At 40.8% G+C, this 21,352-nt stretch overlaps 1 protein-coding gene across 2 annotated transcripts in view; it reads left to right on the top strand.

Moving 5' to 3' along the window:
* The window catches only part of LOC122625783 (sarcoplasmic calcium-binding protein, beta chain), a 41,357-nt gene extending 20,650 nt beyond the window's left edge, over nucleotides 1-20,707 (top strand). Inside the window, exons 5-6 of one of the 2 annotated variants that reach the window (XM_043805837.1) lie at nucleotides 13,723-13,875; nucleotides 20,627-20,707. In XM_043805837.1, coding sequence (XP_043661772.1) covers nucleotides 13,723-13,875; nucleotides 20,627-20,692 — 219 coding nt within the window. In that variant the 3' untranslated portion in view covers nucleotides 20,693-20,707. Of the gene's footprint in view, nucleotides 1-13,722; nucleotides 13,876-19,554; nucleotides 20,017-20,626 lie in introns of those variants that run through there. The other variant, XM_043805836.1, reaches the window with a different exon arrangement.
* The last annotated feature ends 645 nt before the right edge of the window (nucleotides 20,708-21,352 follow it).

Genomic DNA, 21,352 nt, shown 5'->3' with positions numbered 1-21,352 from the left:
GAATCTGTTTATTGCAAAATTGATTTCTTGAAGCACGAAGTGCGGACATAAGCACCGAAGAATCATTGTCTTCTTATATTTTTCACACGTCGCACGCTGAATACTCTAATGACAATTATTCTAATATAAAGTCATATTTTAAAATTATTATGCATTATTATGTACATAGATTGTGCTATTATTATTTCTGTTTTGAATTTGAATAATTGTTATGTTAAGGCAATGCAAGACTACAGTTTTTAAGTGGTGTCAATTTATAAAAAATAATATAGATTTAAAGTCTAAGAACTTCTAAGATCAAGGGCATATTTTGTCATTTTTACAATGCATGTGCAAGTTAACTAAAGCAAACGTCGCTCCCACGGGCGCATGAAATACGACATCGGCATACTGCAACGTAAGCATTATGCCGGATGTCGATACGTAGCCGGCAGACACTGCAGATTTGCGTGGCCGCTACGAATATGAGATCGCAACAATGTGTTTCGTTTTCATGCTAGCTCCTAAGTTTGAATTCATGTATTTTATATTCAGTTCTGATTTTGTCTCCGACGCTACAGCTCCGCTTGGCTCGGTATAATAAAGCATAAAAAGTAACTCCTAATCTTTCATTGTCACGGCTCCGCCTGACACCTGATTAGTAAAAGTCGCGCGCGTTAACCGCCGGCCAACCCTTATCATAATTGGCGCCCAACCAGTGGTATTTGACAGTGCGTTAGTCATTACCCACGAACACAAAAAAAGTGCAAAACAAACTAAAATAAATTCTAAAAATCTAAAACCTAACTACAAGTTAATCAGACTCAGCCACATTAACAGGGCTGTAGCAACAAAACAAGTGCTTGTGACCACTGTTGTTTACAACAGAACTATTTAACAAGTGGCTGCTGCTGACCTACGTCAACACAGGCAGCACAGCTACAACGCCATTAACCTCGCCTCTTGAGTGCAGTTGGCTGAGGTGCGCTATAGCGCAAACTTAATTTCACGTCACACCGAAGCCGCGGGTGCTCTTCGGGCAGCGACTTATCGCCAGATTAGCGCGCAAGCTATCTGGACAGCGGAGACAAGCAGTGTACAAAAACAGAAACCAACTTCAGTTTAGAACACAACACAACACCAAAAAAAATGTAAGTGGGCACCTTTTTTTTTAAACTGCACTTAAACCTGCGAAACAAAAAATAAGCATATAAACACATTTTTGCAAGTGTCTTTTCTTAAATGAAATTAAATAATAAATAGTTTTAACATACGTGAAACTAGTAAAGGATTAAGTTGACAGAAAACTATTGGCAGCAAAAATATATAAACATTTGTTGAATAATTACTAAAAGCGGCGCATCAAATGCATGCGCGCACAAATTTTTTTTTCCGTCTGCCTTCATCTTGTTTGTTTTGTTTGGTCGTTCAACGTAATACGATCCGTGGGATTTCGCAACTTTGTTGCCTCCGTCCTCAAGCGTTGTGTTCGAGTTTTCGTTGTTTATATTAGAAGCATATGACTTCACCCTTCCTTTTCTATAGAAACACTCGCCGAAAGTGTAGTGATTCTGACTCTGATTGCGACGACCATCGCATTCGCTGTTCAGTGCCAAGACGCACACCCTCACCCCCACCCTCACCTCGTCCTACAGACAGCGTCATGGACCCAGACCAGTTGAAATTCGTAATGCAGGCAGCCGTCACCGCTGCCTTTGCTGAGCAAGCCGCTGCAAATAAGGTCTTGATTGACAAAGTCAACGCAATGGCCCAGCAGCTGGCCGCAGCGCATATTACGCCACCAGAGGTGCAAGCTTATGCACCCATAGAGATAAGAAATGATATCCGCTGCGACGAGCCATTAGATGCCGTCAAATGCTTGCCCGAGTTTGCAGGCGCACATGAATCGTATGTTTCATGGAGACAGGCGGCTCTCGCAGCCTATCGTATTTTTAGGCCGTACGACGGCAGTTCACGCCATTATCAGGCGGTCATAATTATAAGAAACAAAATCAGGGGGCCGCGGACGTTGTTCTAGCCTCTTTCGGCACAGTTCTTAACTTCGAAGCGATTATAAGTCGCCTCGACTTCACGTACAGCGACAAACGTCCAGTTCACGTAATTGAGCAAGAGCTGGCCACGCTGAGACAAGGCAACATGTCTCTGCTGCAATACTATGATGAGGTCGGCAAAAAGCTTACGTTGTTGACTAATAAAGTCAACATGTCATACGAGCCGGTCCTAGCAAAGGGCCTCTGCGAAAAGTTCCGCGAAGATGCACTACGTGTGTTTGTTTCGGGACTCAAGCATAGTCTCACAGATGTGCTGTTCTCAGCAAAGCCAAGGGACTTGCCGTCAGCTCTGGCGCTCGCGCAAGAGGTGGAATCGAACCATGAAAGATATGCGTTCGCTGCCAACTTCGCGAGAAGCATTGAGGAAAAAGAACACAAGGCAAGTACCCAACAGCGGGTCAAGCCACCCCAACAAGAAACACAGGCAAGCGGGTCAAAGATCCCACATTTTAGTAGGCAGAACAAGCAGCAAGGCCAATACGGCCAGCGAAATGCCGAGCAGCAAACTCGCGCCAGTGCTCCAGAACCAATGGAGGTGGACCCTTCGCTGTCAAAATTTGGACAGCCCACCCAGGCCTCCGCTGGCGTCAGCAGGCGGTCGGCCATGTCCGATCGCTCTAACGGAAAGGGCAAGCAACAAAGGGTGAATCATGTAACCCAAGATGCTGGGCAGGGGCAGACCTCGTACGCCGAAGCCGCCAACGGTGCTATGGCGCAGATCGAGGACGATGCCGAAAGTGATTCTGACGCCCTAAATTTTTTAGGGGAAAATCCCTGCTACCCGTCATTAGACGAAGAGTAGCAGGGCAGGATATGAGCTTTCTTATTGATACCGGCACGTCCAAGAATTACATCAGACCACACAAGGGGTTGCGTGGCGTCCGTCCGGTTAACTCGCAATTCACCTTGCATTCCATCCATGGCTCAACCACCGTCACACAAAAATGCTTTGTTGCGTTGTTCAACGTGAAAGCAACATTTTTCATTTTACCAGACTTGTCAACCTTCGATGGGATAATCGGTCTCGATTTGTTAGCTCAGGCTGGGGCGTCACTCTGTTTGGCCTCCGGTCAGCTCAAATGGGGTACGGAAGTTGAGAAAATCTCCTTCCACAAATGCACTGATGTCAATTTCACCGATGTGGATTGCTCAGATGCACCCGCTTCAGTGCGGGAGACTTTTCGGAAATTATTAAAGGCCAGAAAAAAGGCCTTTGCAGACCCAAACGAGGCTCTGCCATATAATACTTCGGTGGTTGCCACCATCAGAACGGTGAGCGAAGAGCCCATCTATGCCAATCTGTACCCATATCCCATGGGCGTAGCTGACTTCGTTAATAAGGAGATCCAAGATCTTCTAAGAAACGATATAATTCAGAAATCGGCATCCCCCTACAACAACCCCATATGGGTAGTTGATAAAAAGGGCACCGATGAGGCGGGAAACCGCAAGAAGCGCTTGGTGATAGACTTTCGCAAGCTTAACGAGCACACCATTCCCGATAAATACCCCATGCCAAATATATCAATGATATTAGGCAATTTGGGCAAAGTACGCTATTTTTCGACACTGGATCTTAAATCAGGATACCATCAAGTCGTACTAGCGGAGCGCGATCGTGAAAAAACTTCTTTCTCGGTAAACGGAGGAAAGTATGAGTTTAAGAGATTGCCATTCGGCCTCAGGAACGCCGCCGGCATCTTCCAAAGAACGATCGATGACATCCTACGGGAGCAAATAGGCAAATTTTGCTATGTTTATGTTGACGATGTGATCATCTTCTCGCAAGACGAGGAGGCTCACATCAAACATGTAGGATGGGTGTTAAAGAGCTTAGAAGAAGCTAACATGAGAGTATCGATAGAGAAATCGCGTTTTTTTAAGAAAAGCGTGAGCTTTCTCGGGTTCATTGTCACCAGTAACGGTACAACAACGGACCCAGAAAAGGTAAAGGCCATAAAAGAATTTCCAGAGCCTAAGACGGTATTCGAAGTCAGATCGTTTCTGGGCCTCGCGAGCTACTATAAGTGCTTCATCAGAGACTTCGCTGCTATAGCAAGGCCCATTTCAAACATATTAAAGGGCGAAAATGGAACAGTTAGTAGGCATAGATCGAGGAACATTCAGGTGCATTTCTCTGAGTCCCAGCGAGAGGCGTTCCAAAAGCTGCGCAATATATTGGCATCAGAAGATGTCATGCTCAGCTACCCGGACTATAAGAAGCCATTTGATCTAACGACAGATGCTTCAGCCCATGGTATAGGTGCGGTGTTGTCTCAAGAGGGCCGCCCTATAACAATGATTTCAAGAACTCTTAAAGACAGTGAGGCCAACTACGCGACTAACGAGCGTGAGTTATTGGCCATCGTTTGGGCCCTGGCTAAACTGCGGCATTACTTGTATGGAGTGAAAGATATAAATTCACTGACCATCAGCCGTTAACATTTTCTGTGTCGGAATCAAACCCGAACGCAAAAATTAAGAGGTGGAAGGCCCGCATAGACGAGTTCAATGCTCGTCTATTTTACAAGCCCGGTAAAGAGAACCTGGTAGCGGACGCATTGTCCAGACAACAGCTTAATGTGCTGGAACAAGAAGAGCCCGAATCTTGCGCAGCAACGATTCACAGTGAGGTGTCTCTCACCCACACAATCGAGTCAACAGACAAGCCATTGAACTGCTTCCAGAACCAGATAATACTGGAAGATCTAAAAATACCTTTATTTTATTCGGGAATAAAAGGCGCCACACGGTTAACTTCGTCTGCAGGGGGTCTTTACTAGACGAACTGGCAGACATAATCGTCCCAAGGGCCGTAAACGCCTTCCATTGCGATTTGCACACGCTCGCAATGATACAAGTGATAGTCCGGAGGTTCCCAGCCACAAAGTTCTGGCATTGCAGGAACCGTGTCGTGGACGTACTCAGAATCGAAGAAAGAAGGGAAATCTTAACTGCTGAACATAATAGGGCGCACAGAGCAGCGCAAGAAAATGTAAAGCAGGTATTGTCGGAATACTATTTCCCCAAAATGGCCAAGCTGGCCAACGAGATCGTGCAGAATTGCAGGACTTGTGCAAGGGCAAAGTATGACAGGCACCCGAGAAAACAAGAACTCGGTGAAACGCCAATACCGTCACACACAGGGGAAATGTTGCACATCGACATTTTCTCTACCGACAAAAAGTTTTTCCTCACTTGCGTCGACAAGTTTTCTAAATTTGCCGTCGTACAACCAATCGCCTCGAGAACTATTGAAGACCTGAAGCCGGTGCTGCTTCAGCTCATGAACTTTTTCCCAAGGGCAAAAACCATTTATTGCGACAACGAACCGTCGTTGAAGTCACACACGATCGTGTCCATGCTGTGTAACAACTTTGGGGTAAGCGTTACAAACGCACCACCACTGCACAGCACCTCCAACGGGCAGGTGGAGCGTTTCCATAGCACGTTGCTGGAGCTAGCCAGATGCATAAAGATAGACAAGGGCTTGAGTGATACGGTCGAAATAATAATGTTGGCCACTACCCAGTATAATAAGTCGATTCACTCGGTCATCGACAGGAGACCGGCTGACATCGTCCTAACACACCCCGATGGGCCGCAGCTAGAGATCCGCAATAGGATCCAGAAGGCTCAGACCGCGCTGAGGGCCAGAGAAAACGCCTCGCGGCAGAATAGGACATTCGATGTTGGCGAGAAAGTGTTGGTAAAATCCAACCGAAGACTCGGCAACAAGCTCACGCCGTTGTGCGAAGAAAGAGCTGTAGAAGCGGACATGGGGACCACGGTCCTTATTGAGGGGAGGGTGGTCCACAAGGACAATTTAAAATGACGCGCTCAGCAGCGAGGTCAGTGTTTCGCTTAATTTTAAATTTTTTCTAGCCACTTGGCGTAAATTTTAATAGATCTAAGCGTAGCGCCATCCGCGCACATTATATTCTTAAGCATTTTTCTTATTATTGGTGTTGGGTTCCCCTTGTCTACAAAATAAAAAAATCAACCATTTAAACTTTCACCCACAGGACCAATCTTATCCTTCTCGTGTCTCTATCATTGGCATCGGCTCACATCACCGATTATTCGCGCGCCAAATACATTCCCATAGTCGATGGCCAGATCTTGGTGTGGGAGAATGTCGCCTACGTGAGGCACTCCGCGAATCTTTCGGAGTACGCACGTGTAGTAGAGGAGACGGTCGGTCTGCTTAGCCACTTCCCGCAGTCACACATGAGAAATTTGCTGAATGTAGATTCAGCACACCTCCGGGACTTGCTGGATGCGCTGGGCGCGCACCATCGAGTGGCCAGAAGCTTGGACTTCCTGGGCTCCATACTAAAGGTTGTAGCCGGTACACCTGATGCCAGCGATTTGCAAAACAGTAGGGTCGTAGAGGCGCGATTGATAGACGCGAACAATAGGCAGATAGAAATCAATACAAAAATCCAGAGTCAAATTAATAAATTAACTGCCACCGTCAACTTAATCCTCAAAGCAGCAAAAGCGTCGCAAATTGACTCCGGTCATTTGTATGAAACGTTGCTCGCGAGAAATAGAATGCTCATGATGGAGCTTCAAAATTTAATGTTGGCCGTGACACTTGCAAAAATGAACATTGTTAGCCCAAATATTCTTGATCACGCAGATTTGAGTTCAGTTTGGCTAGAGAAGCCCACCAACACCCCCATAGGGGACCTCATGTCCGTATCGTCCGTAAAGGTTCTGCAGTCCAATAACGCATTACACTTTATCATTAAATTTCCGGTAATTAAGTTCGCCTGTAAGAAAATTACTATTTTCCCCGTCAGTCACGAAGGAGCCATGCTACGTTTAGATGATGGCGTTATCGCAGAATGCGACAACGAGATCCACACCGTCAAAGCCTGCACCGCATCAACCAGCGCCACCTTCTGCCAGCTATCATCAGGCAGCTCTTGTGCGAAAGAACTCCATGCAGGCGGCGAGGCGCACTGCGAAATACAACCCAGCAGCCTGGACCCCATCACCTATGTAGATGAGGGGATCGTCATCATCAACGACAGGGCCGCCAAGGTACAAGTGGACAACGGCTCTGAAATCTGGGTGCATGGTACGCATCTTGTTACCTTCGCCCGACGTGCCGTCATTAACGGAACCCTGTACGTCAACCAGAACGGGATCCAGAACAGAGTACCGGGGGTAGCGAAATTCCCTCTGCTGAACATCACCTCTCACCAAAGCGTGCTCAGTCTCCCGTACCTTCATCGCCTAAATGAAGGTAACTTAGAGACAATCCGGAGGTTCAGAGAAGAATTCAACGCCGAACGACCCCAGCGAGTGGCACTGACCGTAGCAGCATCATGTTTCCTCCTGTTATGTGTTGCCATTGTGGGCTGGCGCGCCTGGAAGGCCAAGAGGTCCGCAAGACAACTGAACGTGGCGATTGCTGAGTTAAGGTCGGCCGAGGGCGGCCTCCGTCTTGAGGGGGGGGTAGTTAACTAAAGCAAACGTCGCTCCCCCGGGCGCATGAAATACGACAACATCGGCATACTGCAACGTAAGCATTATGCCGGATGTCGATACGTAGCCGGCAGACACTGCAGATTTGCGTGGCCGCTACAAATATGAGATCGCAACAATGTGTTTCGTTTTCATGCTAGCTCCTAAGTTTGAATTCTTGTATTTTTTATTCAGTTCTGATATTCAGTTAATAAGTCTTTATCTGATGTTAAATTCGTAATTTGAAATCGCATTTCCTGCTGAACCGTCTACAGCCTCGGTTAACGTCAACGTCAACCAAGAGATAAAGTTAAAGAAACACACTAATGCAATTGCAACAGCAAGCCACCGAGCCAGCACTATGCTGGATCATGAGCCGAGTCACAAGGTGGTTCATAAGCGGCATTTATTGGATTGGCGCCTTCTTGTGAACAATTAATTATTTGCAATCCTTTAACTAAAAAAGGTGTGGACGTAAATACTTTGAAGCTTATCAACTTTAAATCTCGAGTTCCTGAGCAGCATTATCAAACTGTCTTCAATAATTAGTTTTGGCTGCAATAGGTTAGAGTGAGTCGATTCAACCATAAAGAGAAACAGCCCTCTGACTTGACGGTTGTTCATTTTCCTGAAGGAGATACATTATGGCCCTCTACTCCCTGCAAAGTGGCACCAAAAAACCACAAATAACAGACGTTGACGTAACCTTCGGCCTTCTTTTGGATCAATGTTCTCATCTTTTCAGACTACCGCTCCATTTCCAACTACAATTTTAACGATCGGCATCTTGGCCGCCCAGCTTTTGTCTAATTCCCAAATCAAATTTCATTAATTTGGGATTGGTTTTTGGCTGTTTACACAAACCCCACTAGTATGAAACAGCTGATCCCTATACAACGACAAAGACGACAACGAGATCGAGAAGAGCAACGACTACAGATAAAGAAGGTGCAGAATTAGCGAAGTGACAAATTCGCAAAGACAATGAGCAACGAGGTCAATATGTAACGTGCTAGGCATAGACTAGCACATACACATATTTCGAAACAGTTTACTGGCGGCCAACAAAGTCAGCGAGGGCGAAACAACCGATGAAACATACGATGAAACAGACGGTGAAGTAGAAAACGATATGTTCCAGACGTGATGAAAATGCACAAGGAGCAGACGAGATGAACACCAGGCGCAACGTTTTTCCGGAAAACGACAAAATGTCGACGCCACGCTCTGTGATCGGTTTTTGGGACGATGAAGAGAGCATACGCAGTTCAATGCACTAGTGATTCCAGTCGAAGTATGCATAGAAGAATACAGGAACAGGCGAAGCTCATGTATTGGAATGTCTTCCAGAAGATTCTATTTGCAAACGAGTATCTAAAAGGAACTGCCAAACTGTTTTTTGATGAGCGAGAGAGGTTCTCTCATTTTAGCATTGCTAGCCGAAATTAAGTCGAGTGTAATCAGCAAAAAAATTCACGAACAACTCGCGCAAACGAAACTTGGAAGCAACGAGTGTGTTTTACATACTATTTTAGAATGAAAGACATTGCTTCTCGAGGTAAAATTGCAGAGGACGCTTCCATACAGTAATTAATTGACGGAATTGAAGAAAGAAGTGTAAACCAAAAAAAATTATATGGTGCTCATGTCAATTTAAAGAAAAAATAAATTGTTTTGAAACACTTATTGCAAAGGAAAATCAGAGTGAGAAAGACAAGTCAAGGCGCAAGGAGAACAGTGTGAAAGGAAAAGACAGAAAAAAACAGAATGTAACCAAAGACGCGGAAAGGAGTGAAATGCTACAACTCTGGTGAAAAGAACATGTGGTGAATAATTGCCCGAATAAAGATAAAGGCAGAAAGTTTTACAAATGTAATGAGTACTGACATATTTATAAAGAGGGCGCAATAATCGACAAAAATGTTTTAAATACGAACACGCGCAGATTGATCTAAAATTACGAGAGAACGCTATAGTATAGTTCCCCGACTATCAAATACCCGTTACTCAGCTTGTGGAAGTGCGAAGAAAAATTTGAACACTGACAGTTTTTGGCGGTTTCGGGAAATCGAAAAAAAATTTACATGACTAACAAAAATGTGAAAAAATATCAAAACATTTTTCAAAAGTGTGTGCGTGGCAGTTTTGGGCGGTTTGTGGGCGTTAGGGTAGGCGTGGCACAGGTCGATAGAAATTTACAATACTAATAAGAAAATTAAAAAATATCGAAACATTTTACAAAAGTGTGGGTGTTGCAGTTTTTCAATGCGATATTTCGAGACCTGTCACGCAGACCCATTGCATTGCCTTATGTAGATGATATAATTATCCCAGCTTAGACCGTACCATAAGCTGTACAACACTTGAAGAAAGTTATTGCGACGTGCAAAGAATATGGTCTACAGCTCAATTTGAAAAAATGCAATTTTCTGAAGACGCGCCTTCCATTTCTAAGCCGTATTTCAGAAAATAGCAAAATTGACCCCTCATCTGAGAAAATCGAAGCTGTATCAAAGTTCAAGATGCCCCAAACTATTAAACAAATAAAAAGTTTTTTGGGCCTGACGGGCTATTTCAGAAAGTTTATACCAAACTACGCAGGGATAGCTAGAGCTTTAACTGAGTTAACAAAAAAAATGTAATTTAAATGTAATTTAAAGCACGCGAAGAAGAGAATAGAGCCATCAAAGAATCGATGAAAAAAAGGCATACGATAACTACTTTTTAAAAACAAGTATGCTGTTCAAACTAGTAGTGAGCTAGTAGTAGTGCCCAATGAAATGCAAAAGCGAAGCATTAACAGTGCCCATAAATTAATTTGCCGAACATTTTTTAATCCAAATGCTGAAGAAAAGATGTAAAATTATATCGAGTGCTGTAATCCATGCATTTTAACGGATCGCAAACGAGGCAAGCAAGAATGGCTACACCCGATCCAGAAAGAAGGCGTCCTATTGTTTACATACCATATTGACTTTTTGGGTCCGCTAAAGTCAACGCATAAGGACTACAAACACTTTTTGGCTGTAATCGATTCCTTTACGAAATGTTGCTGGCTCTATCCAACGAAGTCAACTACAGCAAACGAGGGGATTGTTAAGCTCAGCAACCAAACATTCATCATATCTGATAGGGGGTCGGTATTTACATCGCAGGAATTTGAGAAATATTGCGACGACGAGGGAATAAAGCTAGTGAAAACGACTACTGGTTTACCAAGGCTTAACGGACAGGTTGAACGACTAAATTCTATTATAATTTTCAACGTCAACAGACTGCAGCAAGCGATCAACTCTACATTTTCTAGAATTTTTGTTGAGCTACTGGTTGGTGTCAAACTGCGAACGAAAGATGATCTACAGATACAAGAGGCCGTAGCAGTTGTCAACGAAGAACGCAGTAAGTTACGAATGAGGGCGAAGACTCAGATACTGAAGCTGCAGAAGGAGAACCGGAACATGTACAATATTCGACGCAAGCAAGCATAACGATATTGGCGACCTAATAGCTATTATTATTCCGAGTGCGGAATACATGATTGGTAACGATGACAGCGATGACGAAGGAGGAGAATGGACGAATGTGGGATTGGTTGTTGTACAGATGAAGAGAATGGGCTGCAAGAGCGACAAGACGACGATAAAAGCGACGGTCTTCTCAATTTAGTAATCTTTAAATACTAATAAAGTTAAAAGTATTAGTAATAAAACCCCACACTAATCTCAGCTTCAAAGGGAAAGAACAGTTTTATTCTCGGTGCATGCTTCTTCAAACTTTGTTCCTACAAAAACCACTTTGTCGTCTTCTTTTAATGAGCAACACGCGAGTATCATCTCTCTGACCGCTCTCTGTGGTTTGCGCTTTTGTCGCTCTCTAGATCGGATGCGTATGTGCTTTTTGAATTATGCTCCTTCACTTCATGCAGCTTTGTCGGTGAAGTGTCATCAAAATTTAATACTAATATCTTCCGCTCAAAACAGCAATGCGCTGGCAAAACGCTCTCCCACCTGTTTTCAAGACGTTGGATCAGGACCAGCATGGTTCTGCTGCTCTTTACTAGAGGTCTGCACGAGTGCACTGAAAATTTTCGGTTATTTGAGTACTAACAACTAACTCGCAATTCGGCGTGTCGAAACGGTATCAACAGAGTGAATTGCGGTATATGCGAAATGAGTGAAATTCAAACCAATGCGGAATGGATGGAATGAGTGAATGCAGAGTAAATGTTTTGAATACTCGGATAAAATTTTGGAATTTTCGTCGTTCATGGCTTGCATGGCAGCAGAGCAGCAAATTTAATGATGAGAATGCAGAGCTCGGACGAAAGCGTAAGCTTTAGTAAATTGCGTATATATGTACAACATAATATATAATATTTGCATACATAATATAGGTAAATATAGGTAAATAGAATAACACATTAATAGTAGAACATTTTCAGATGCTAGAATTATAATTTCAGAAAATCGATGTATTGTTGCTAACAATTCTGATACTATAAACAAAATTATGTTTCTGCATTCAGCAATTGAAAAATAACATAAATAAATTACATACATATATATAATAATTAATCCATTTCTTTCTATTTTTCAATGTCTTGTAATAAAAAGCAAAACAAAAAAAAAACAAACACGCAGTTAACCGTCTCGGTTATTTCGAGTACTCGGTCGCGAGTACTCATTCGGGCATTGCTTCGCCGTTCGGAAAAAGTAAATTTCTTACTCATGCCTTCACCAAATTGGCCAAATTCGTTTTACTCAATGTCTCACTCAGTCAATCAGAACTTTGAGTGAGAGTGCCAAATGCTGATTTGACTGTATTCATGCAGACCTCTACTCTTTACATCAATTACTCTTCAATCTTTTACTTTTAATGCCTTTTCAGTGTTGGCGATACTTTTTTAAATTCCTATATATGTCCAATCGTGAATACATTATATGTATTGTATGTACATACTGCGTAGTGTTCTCAATAAAAACTTTAGATATACCTCACTTACTTATGGTCTTCCTGCCCCTGAATGTGCTGCGAATTTCTACCACGACCTGGAAGCTATAACATCAACACCACCCAATGCAGCTAACAGGAAAACTGAAAATCAAAACATAGCTGCAATAAGAACTAAGATAGAATCAGTCTTTCTAAACAGCTCTAACTCCGATTACGATGTTATGATATTGATAGAAACCTGGCTTAACACTTTCAACTCTGCAGAATTTTTTTATCTAAAGCTTTTCCAAGGATTTCGTTAGGATATAGACGATTTTAGACGAAGACTCTGATTTTGATCCGTTGGGTGATTTTATTTTGGAGACTGTTGTGTGGACATTTGACATTTGCATTCGTTATTCATGGGGCCTAGCAATGTACACCTGTCCCAAGAAATTATTGTTATTGATGCTTTTTATAGCAATGTTTTGCGCAAGTTACTTGATTTAATTTATACCTATTCTGTTCGTAACTTCTTAATGTATCATTCTCATCAATCAACTCGATCAATCACAAATGTCGGTACTGACATCGCCAATTGAAACATCCTTAAAAATCTATACCTCACAGACGCTACGGTTTTTAAATCTCAAAGAAAAGATTTAATGCTTAAAAATCGTCTGTTAAAGAAAGTCGTTTGGGTGGACTTTCCCGCGCTAAGTTCAAAAGAGGATTATTGTCCGGACGTCGTGAAATGATTTTGTGATGTTTCAATCTTTATAACGACTTTGACGGTTTGCCATGTGTTGCCAACAAAGAGCTCAAAACAATCACGCCAAGAAATAAAATATATGTTGTTCATCTTTATCTTTTAAATTTCTACCTATCTGCCAATAACACTTTGGACACTCTAAGTACTAAAACTAGTTGATTAACGGATATATTTCGGTCGCGGGAAATGTAATATTTTTAAACGCTAGACTAGACAATTTTTATAATTTCCGTAGAGCAAAAGTTGTTCAGCTTGAGCTGCTTAACAAATTGAAAGTGACTGTAAACCGAAGGTTTCATATAGACCGACAAACAAATGAAAGGGATAACCCCATTCATTTTAATCGTTAAAATCTGTTTTTTTATTATCTTTTCATATTCAGAGTGAAAATATCCATTCTGACAAATCTAGTTTCTTAAATTTAGAATTAAATGATAAAACAGCATTAAGTTATAACACTTTTAACATTTCCTCTTTTATATTTTATAGGCAATGAGAGCATTCATTGAATCGAACTTTAAGCTTCTTGACATAGACAGCGATGGAATAGTCGGAGTTAAAGAATACCGTTATAACTGTATAACTAGAGTAGCCATCGACGATATTACTCCAATTGATAAAGCCTTCGAAACATTGTTGAATGTAAGTTACATTTAATACTCTAGTCTATGTTCCTTGACCACAAATGTGTATTGATATTAATGGACACGTAGTATAATAAAGGAAGAGAGAATGCTAGTGGAATTGCGAACGAGAAATTTCAACATTTTTGGAAATGTCGGAAAATGTTACATTTTTGCATAAGTTGTGCGTAACAGTTTTGCTTTTCTTGTGGGCATTAAAAAAGACAGGTCAAACATATTTTTTGCAAATCGATAAAAATTTACAAATCTTACAACAAAATTTAAAAAAAACATTTTTCAAAAGTGTGGGCGTAGCAGTTGTGCACGGTTTGTGGGCGTTAGAGTGGGCGTGCGCTGCATGTTTTTAGATTTTATCGTTCCCGAGATCTCGACGTTCATACAGACGGCTAAACGGTCAGACGGACATTGGCAGATCGATTCGGCTATTGATCCTGATTAACGCTTCCTTCTACCTATTACATACTTCTCAACGAATCTAGTATACCCTTTTACTCCTCGAGTGTTGGGTATAAATATAAAGTATTTCCCAATATACATCTGTACGAAGATCAAAAGCGGTCTGGTAAATACACTGATTGGCCTCATTGGAATTGATATCCTTCATATAATTCACCTCGAAAGAGGTAATATTCAGGAAACTTGACTACCAAAAGTTACGAGGTCCATTACCTTGCTACTGTATATCCCAACCTAAAAGCAGCAATAAGTATTACTGAAGGACATTAAACCTAATGTAACGTCCGCACACTGCCCAGCAAATAAAGAAAATACTAGCGAGAAAAAGTGCGGTAACTGTGTTTTTAATCACACAGCGAACTACAGAGGCTGACCAATTTACAAAGATCTGGAAGGCCATATTCGCCAAAGAATAAAAACTGTGAGGCCACATCCAGTCCACCACAACACTACACTGACACCATCGAAAACAAATCCTGAAGTACTCTTCTCGAACTTATCATTCGCCTATACTCAGCAATAAAAAAGTAACATTTGCAAGCGCCCTAAAATCAGGAAATCCAAAATACAAGCTGGTCATACAAAAACTAACGCTATAATGCAAGCTTTGCAGCAGAGTATGATGAAGTTTATATCTTCTATGCGGACCACCATGCAAGACATGATGCGTAATCAAAATCATTTAATTTGTATCTCACCAATCCAAATGGCTACCCTACACATAGCTACGTATCTCAATTTCTATATGAAAAGCACATCGACGTAATGCTTATACAATTTTCATATAAGAGACTATCACTTCTACAGCAGAAATCACACTGATAAAGCACTCGGATTGACCATCATAGTTAAAAGAAACCGTATGCAGCACCACTTAACTAAAGCGTTTGCTGAAAATCATCTTTAAGCTACAACTTTCAACATGTGGACGGAAACCATCACCTAGCACTAGCGGCCGTATATTCCTCGTAGATTGGTGTGTGCTGAGACCTGTCATCTAATTATTCGCCTCTACTAATTACCCTCCATCGGTACGCAGCAAATGTGGAGCAACCTGACAGATTAAGTTCACATAAACTGGCTCAGGTTTTTTAAATATAATATATAAGTTCTAACATTGAGATAAGCCCCCAACTCTACACAGAATCTGATATAGAGATATATTTAGCAGCAATCACCAACAATCACTAAGACGTCATTGCAGAGATCACACCCATCTCATCACCCACCTCTCGGCCCAAAATTTCCAGTTCATCAATTTGGCTTTCGTGAAACCCATGAAACTATTAAGCAAGTGAATCGAATAAAAACAGATATTTGAACCGCATGAGAAAATCGAGAATACTGTACAGAATTTTGTACATTTTTTGATGTATACTAAGCTTTTGACAGAGGCTGGCTCGATGGGCTAATCTCCAACTCCCAACAATTTCACGCCTAAGTACATCCAGTTTTCTCGACGATACAGCTAGCCGCTCAAAGTCGCCGATCCAAGATACAGATCAACTCAAAGACATCGAAAAATGACTTTCTGACTGGCGTGTAAAAGTATATGAGCGAATGGAAGCATGTAACATTTACGTTAAACAGGCAAGATTGACCACCACTTTCGATGTTGTTCAAGAATTCACTTCCAGAATCAGAAGAGGTACTAGGAGTACTCCTGGACGTAGGCATATTTATGCCTGCTCTCCGCTTGGCCTGGACCTTAAGGTCTACTATACAATTCTGTACTGAAACCGATTTGGACCAACGGCTCAAAACTATGAGGGAATGCCAGCAGCAGTGCGAGGAAACGCAGCTCAGACGTCCACCCCGTCTCCGCAGTGAGGACCTGCAAGCCCAACGAAATTCTTAGGGTCGTTTATCCATATTCGGTTTTTTAAAAGCTGCTAACCTAAAATGGTTATTATGATTTTTAAACTTATTGCTAGTTCTTAATAAGAAGAATCAATAAACAATTGCTAATTTAAAAAAAATAAAAATGCATGGAGCCGCAACAACCACATTCAATGTGGGTTGGGTGTAGCCTGGCTTGAAAGTAGCCTCCTACAGCCTACCTAAATTCCTCGTTGAGATGTGTTAAAGTGCTATTTGAATGCAATATATTTGAATCGTTGGACTGTAAAAGATAAGCTGGCAGAGAGTGTGCCACTGACTGTAGTCGGACTCCTCCAAAGCGCAGTAGTTTACTTCTCTTCTAACTTGATCTATTAATATTCTTGTCAATCTCCTTCCACAAAAACGGCTTTTAACCCGTCCCTACATTATCCAGTTGGAACCTAGAGTTTGGATTTAGAAACAATACAACTATATTATTTATGATTTGCGTTGTCTCATTGCTCAGATCTTCTTTTTAAAGCCTATAATGTGATCACACTGAGCCGACTTAACAGATACAAGTTTAGAGAACAAACTAGTTGTAGATGGAACGTAAAACGGCTGACCATTTAATGTGGGCGATCCCACATACTATCCGCTTATCGACAACTAAGCATGTTAAACATAACCGGAAAGGTCATGAAAAATTTCATCAAGCTACGACTAGCGATGTCAGTGAAAAGAGCGCCTCTCAAAAACAGTATAGCTATCACCCAGGGCGGTCGACAATTGAGATTAATTTACGAGACCCATTGTTCTTTTGGCTTTAGACTTTAAAAATTATTGACATAATTGAGGCATGCTCTGATATGCTTTCATATCCTACAATATCTAATGCGACATAATGACGGCTATTTACAGAATCGGAAATTGATTTCAAGAAGAAAAGGGCATAACATCAATGTATGGACATAACTCTTGAACCAACCCAAGGATCTATCCTAAGATCAAAACTGTGGAAGATAACCTATGACGATATTTTAAGCATGAAAATGCGTGATGAGACTGTCAACAACGCCATCCTCCTCTATGGCTGCGATCCAAATACATACAAAAGCCCGTATTGGCTGTTCACAGAACCGTAGTAGTTCCGCTTGAAGACGTAATCACGATAAACTTGTTAGTAAGAAAACGGAAGATCATGTACGAGCTTTAAGTAGCAGGGGAAGAGTCAAGACAAGTAATATTAGATCGAAATTAAATTCGGGGTACACACAAGTTATGAATGATGATGATTCGAACTGCACCGCTGAGCATATAGTGTTCCAATGTTCAATTTGCACAAAATCGAAGAAACATATTTTCAAAAGAAAATATTATTTTTAAGATCAGTGATAGCAAATAGAGCTGGATATTGATTTCGGCTTCTATAAGAAGAAAAGGACCTATTATATTGGGGAATGCCCCGCAACCTCCGGCAAGTGATCAATAGGACTCCACAGCTGATCAGTTGTCGATCGCAGCAAACTCCAACTGTTGCTAAGATCCGCAGCTAAAAATGATTCGGGGCAATCCGATCACTTCGTTGTGGAGGAAGCCCAGCCTGGGATTGCTACAGATTCTGTTTCGTCCGCACTGGTTTCTCAACCGGTGATTCCACCTGTCCCGCATAGTTTACCACCACAAAGAAATATTGAGTCCGGACTACCGGAACAAGTTGGCACTTCAGAAATACAACCTGCAGTGCCAAAACCGCTCTCGGTTGTTCCTCTAAAGAAACAAATTTTCGGCTTTCCCCTGATCAAACATCATCTGATGTATTGTCTTATATACAAGACAAAATAAAAGCCGACAACTTTTCTTACTCTAGGGACATTTCATCTTTCAAGATAACTGTCCCTAATGAGCTATTTTCGACCATATGTCCTACTTCTACTACTACTTCTACTTCTACTTCTACTTCTACTTCTACTTCTACTTCTACTTCTACTTCTACTTCTACTTCTACTTCTACTTCTACTTCTACTTCTACTTCTACTTCTACTTCTACTTCTACTTCTACTTCTACTTCTACTTCTACTTCTACTTCTACTTCTACTTCTACTTCTACTTCTACTTCTAGGTATGTACACAATATACAGACATGATAGTCCCTCCAGGGGGGGGGTTGGAGTCCTAATTGCTGTTAGGTCTACTTTTTGACGAGTTCCGTAACGTAGAATTCATATGCGTAAAGCTGTCTATTTTTGATAGCTCTGTTTATATTACGTGCTCTCACATTCCGCCGTCCTCTGAATATAAACCATTTGTCCGCTATCCAATCCGTTTCAAATAGATTGTCCGATAGGGACCAACTGGTTGTTTTAGGTGACTTTAATAAACCAGGCACTACGTGGTCCACAGAAGAACAGTCGAATATTCTGCCATTAGCACAGCATGCTCGACATATCGTTGTCGAAATTTAATTATATTTGAAATTCTCTTGGTCGATTATTGGATCTATGCTTTGTTAGCAACCTTAGTCAACCAGAAGATCCATATCATCCAACTTTTGAGGTGACAATCGACACAGGTTCAGTACTATCCGTTTGTTAGAAAACCCCCTTGTTTTAATTGAGAGTTGACACATCTATGAAATGTTGTCCATACTTTATACAAAATTTAAAAATACCGGTTCTCAGTCTATATTTTCTAAATATGTAAGTGCTCGGTTAAATTTTACCGTGCTTAATGCTCAGTGTTATAAGAACTGTTTAAACCGCTGTAAGTTCCAGTTCGCACAGGATCCCAAACAGTTTTATAATTTCGTTAAGACTAAGCGCAAAACAACCTCTTACCCTTCCTCGCTATTTTTTGAAAATACTACGGTAACATCAGATTAGGCAATAGTCGATCTATTTGCTAAGTTTTTGCCAACCACATATTCTACGTTACCTCATTCCGAAGATTGCAGCAGATTTTTAGAAGAGACGAAGTCCCAGCTAAATGTCAGCCCTCACAGCGTTGCATGATCGGTGCTGATTCGGTTCTTATAACTCGCTTGATTATGGCTAAGGTTTTTTTTTACTCACATTTGTACTCTTTTATTTTTGCATAAATACATTTTCATTTATAAACAATAAGATTGATTATGCTATTCATCCAGTAAAAGGGTTTACTAGATTCGTTCAAAAGAAGGTAACAGGTAGGAGCGTTTCCGACCATATAAAGTATATATATTCTTAATCAGGATCTGTCTGTCCTGTCCGTCCACATGAACTTCGAAATCTCAGGAACTATAAAAGCTAGAAGATAGGGAATCGGCATACAGATTCTAGAGACAGACACACGTTTTTTAATATTTCAAGGCCATTTTTATTATACAAATATTTCCTTGTAATAAATAAATTATCAATTTCAGGACGAGGATCGGAAACGTGGCGGTCTTTCCTTAGATCGCTATAAGGAACTGTATGGTCAATTTTTGGGAAACACGGCCGATAATCATCCAGCAGTAAATCTCTTTGGGCCCTTATAAACATTTTTTACAATTAATTGTCTTCGCTGTTGTTCAACAACTATTTATTAAGTTTTATTTGTAATTACTATGACTATAAATTTATTACCATATAGAAATAATACATTCATATCATTTTGTGTAGAATCGTCAGATGAGTTCGTCAGTTCGTTATTTTTAAAGCGTTAAAAAACGTTAAGTACAATTGCTCTCAGAAATTTAAAATAGGATATAGAGTTGGCGTTCTCTCCTAAAAAGGCTCTTTTGTTAAAACCTCTCTCTCAATATCAAGTTGATTTCGATTTAATGTTGTGTTAAATTAAAGTTATTATAATGTAATATATAAAATAAAATGCCTAAGCAAAATTGTTTGAGTTATTATTTATTTAGACAAAAGTTATAAACTTTGACTACAGAAAAATATCGGCCATAGATGAAGAGGCTTTTGCCCATAATACATATAACATATACGATATCATTCGCAACTTACAATAGAGTCTTTGCCGTGAGATACACCACAACATCAGATGACTACATTATAGAGTCTGGAGCTTCCCAAACTTCCCTTGACCCAATTAGACATTTGGGAAAGTGTCATTCAAATAGATTTAAAACTGAGAGACTATTTCGTAAAAACTAACGGATGAAAAAAACAACAGACGGCGAGACGGACATATGTGTAGCGACTGAGCTGCTGATACTAGAATGTATTGACTTTAAATGGTCGTAAATGTCTCCCTTACTGCCTTGAAATCTTCTGCCTGAAATTAATATTAACAACGTAACAATTATTTATTTTCTATTACATTCTATTATTGATATAGTCGGTCGATTTTGATCAATTTAAAAACAACACAAGAAAGAAAGCTTACTTCTAGCTAGTTGTGTACCAAATAAGAACACTTTATGACAAAAAACAACAAAACTATGATTTCTCTCTTAATAAAATTAAAATGTAATTTACCTTATATTTCAGCAAAAGAAAAAAATATTCCGTTTTTTTGGTAACCCCGCCTTAATTTGGCCTCTGGTGTTGTTGTAAAGCCAAAATGCCAGCATACTGCTCGCTACACGCTAAAAAAGGAAGGTAAATGGAGGCCAGAAATAGAATGGTGAAAGTTAATAGTTATTCTGCGCCATGTTATAAATTGTATATGGCTCACCTATAAATTTTATGCATTCGTGTTAAAACCAAGAAATAAATGCATGCACTAACGATTATAATTTAATATACGAATAATATAATCGCTTTAGACCAAAACAATTGGTTGTTGACCTACATACATACGTAACTTTTAGGAAAATAACTTCCCGATATCTTTTTGTAGTGAGTATTCTTTCGGCTTTTCCGGTTTCGATCGCTAGAGCAGTGCAACCAAATAAGATTGTGTTCGCGCTTAGCGTATGCCTTCCTACTTGTGTTCGGCAAGCAGTTGAAACTGTTAAATTCGTAAAAAAACAACGTGCGTTGTCTCAGAATATTCATTCATGCCATTGATTATCTAGAGATTTCTGTCATAAAACAGCGCCAAATCCATCTATTAAAGCGTTAGTATGTACCTTAGTCTCGTGCTGTTGAAAAACAATTTTTAAAACAGGTTTTTGTGTGATCAGCATTTTAAGATGGTTGAAAGCAGTAATCTCCGAAACACCGAATTTAATCTTGGCATCTAGTTTTGTCATTAATTATTGGCTTCGCTTT

Source organism: Drosophila teissieri, unplaced genomic scaffold (genome assembly GCF_016746235.2).
Source record: "Drosophila teissieri strain GT53w unplaced genomic scaffold, Prin_Dtei_1.1 Segkk7_quiver_pilon_scaf, whole genome shotgun sequence".
Taxonomy (NCBI): Eukaryota; Metazoa; Arthropoda; class Insecta; order Diptera; family Drosophilidae; genus Drosophila; species Drosophila teissieri.
This window is presented reverse-complemented; position numbering and strand designations above follow the sequence as displayed.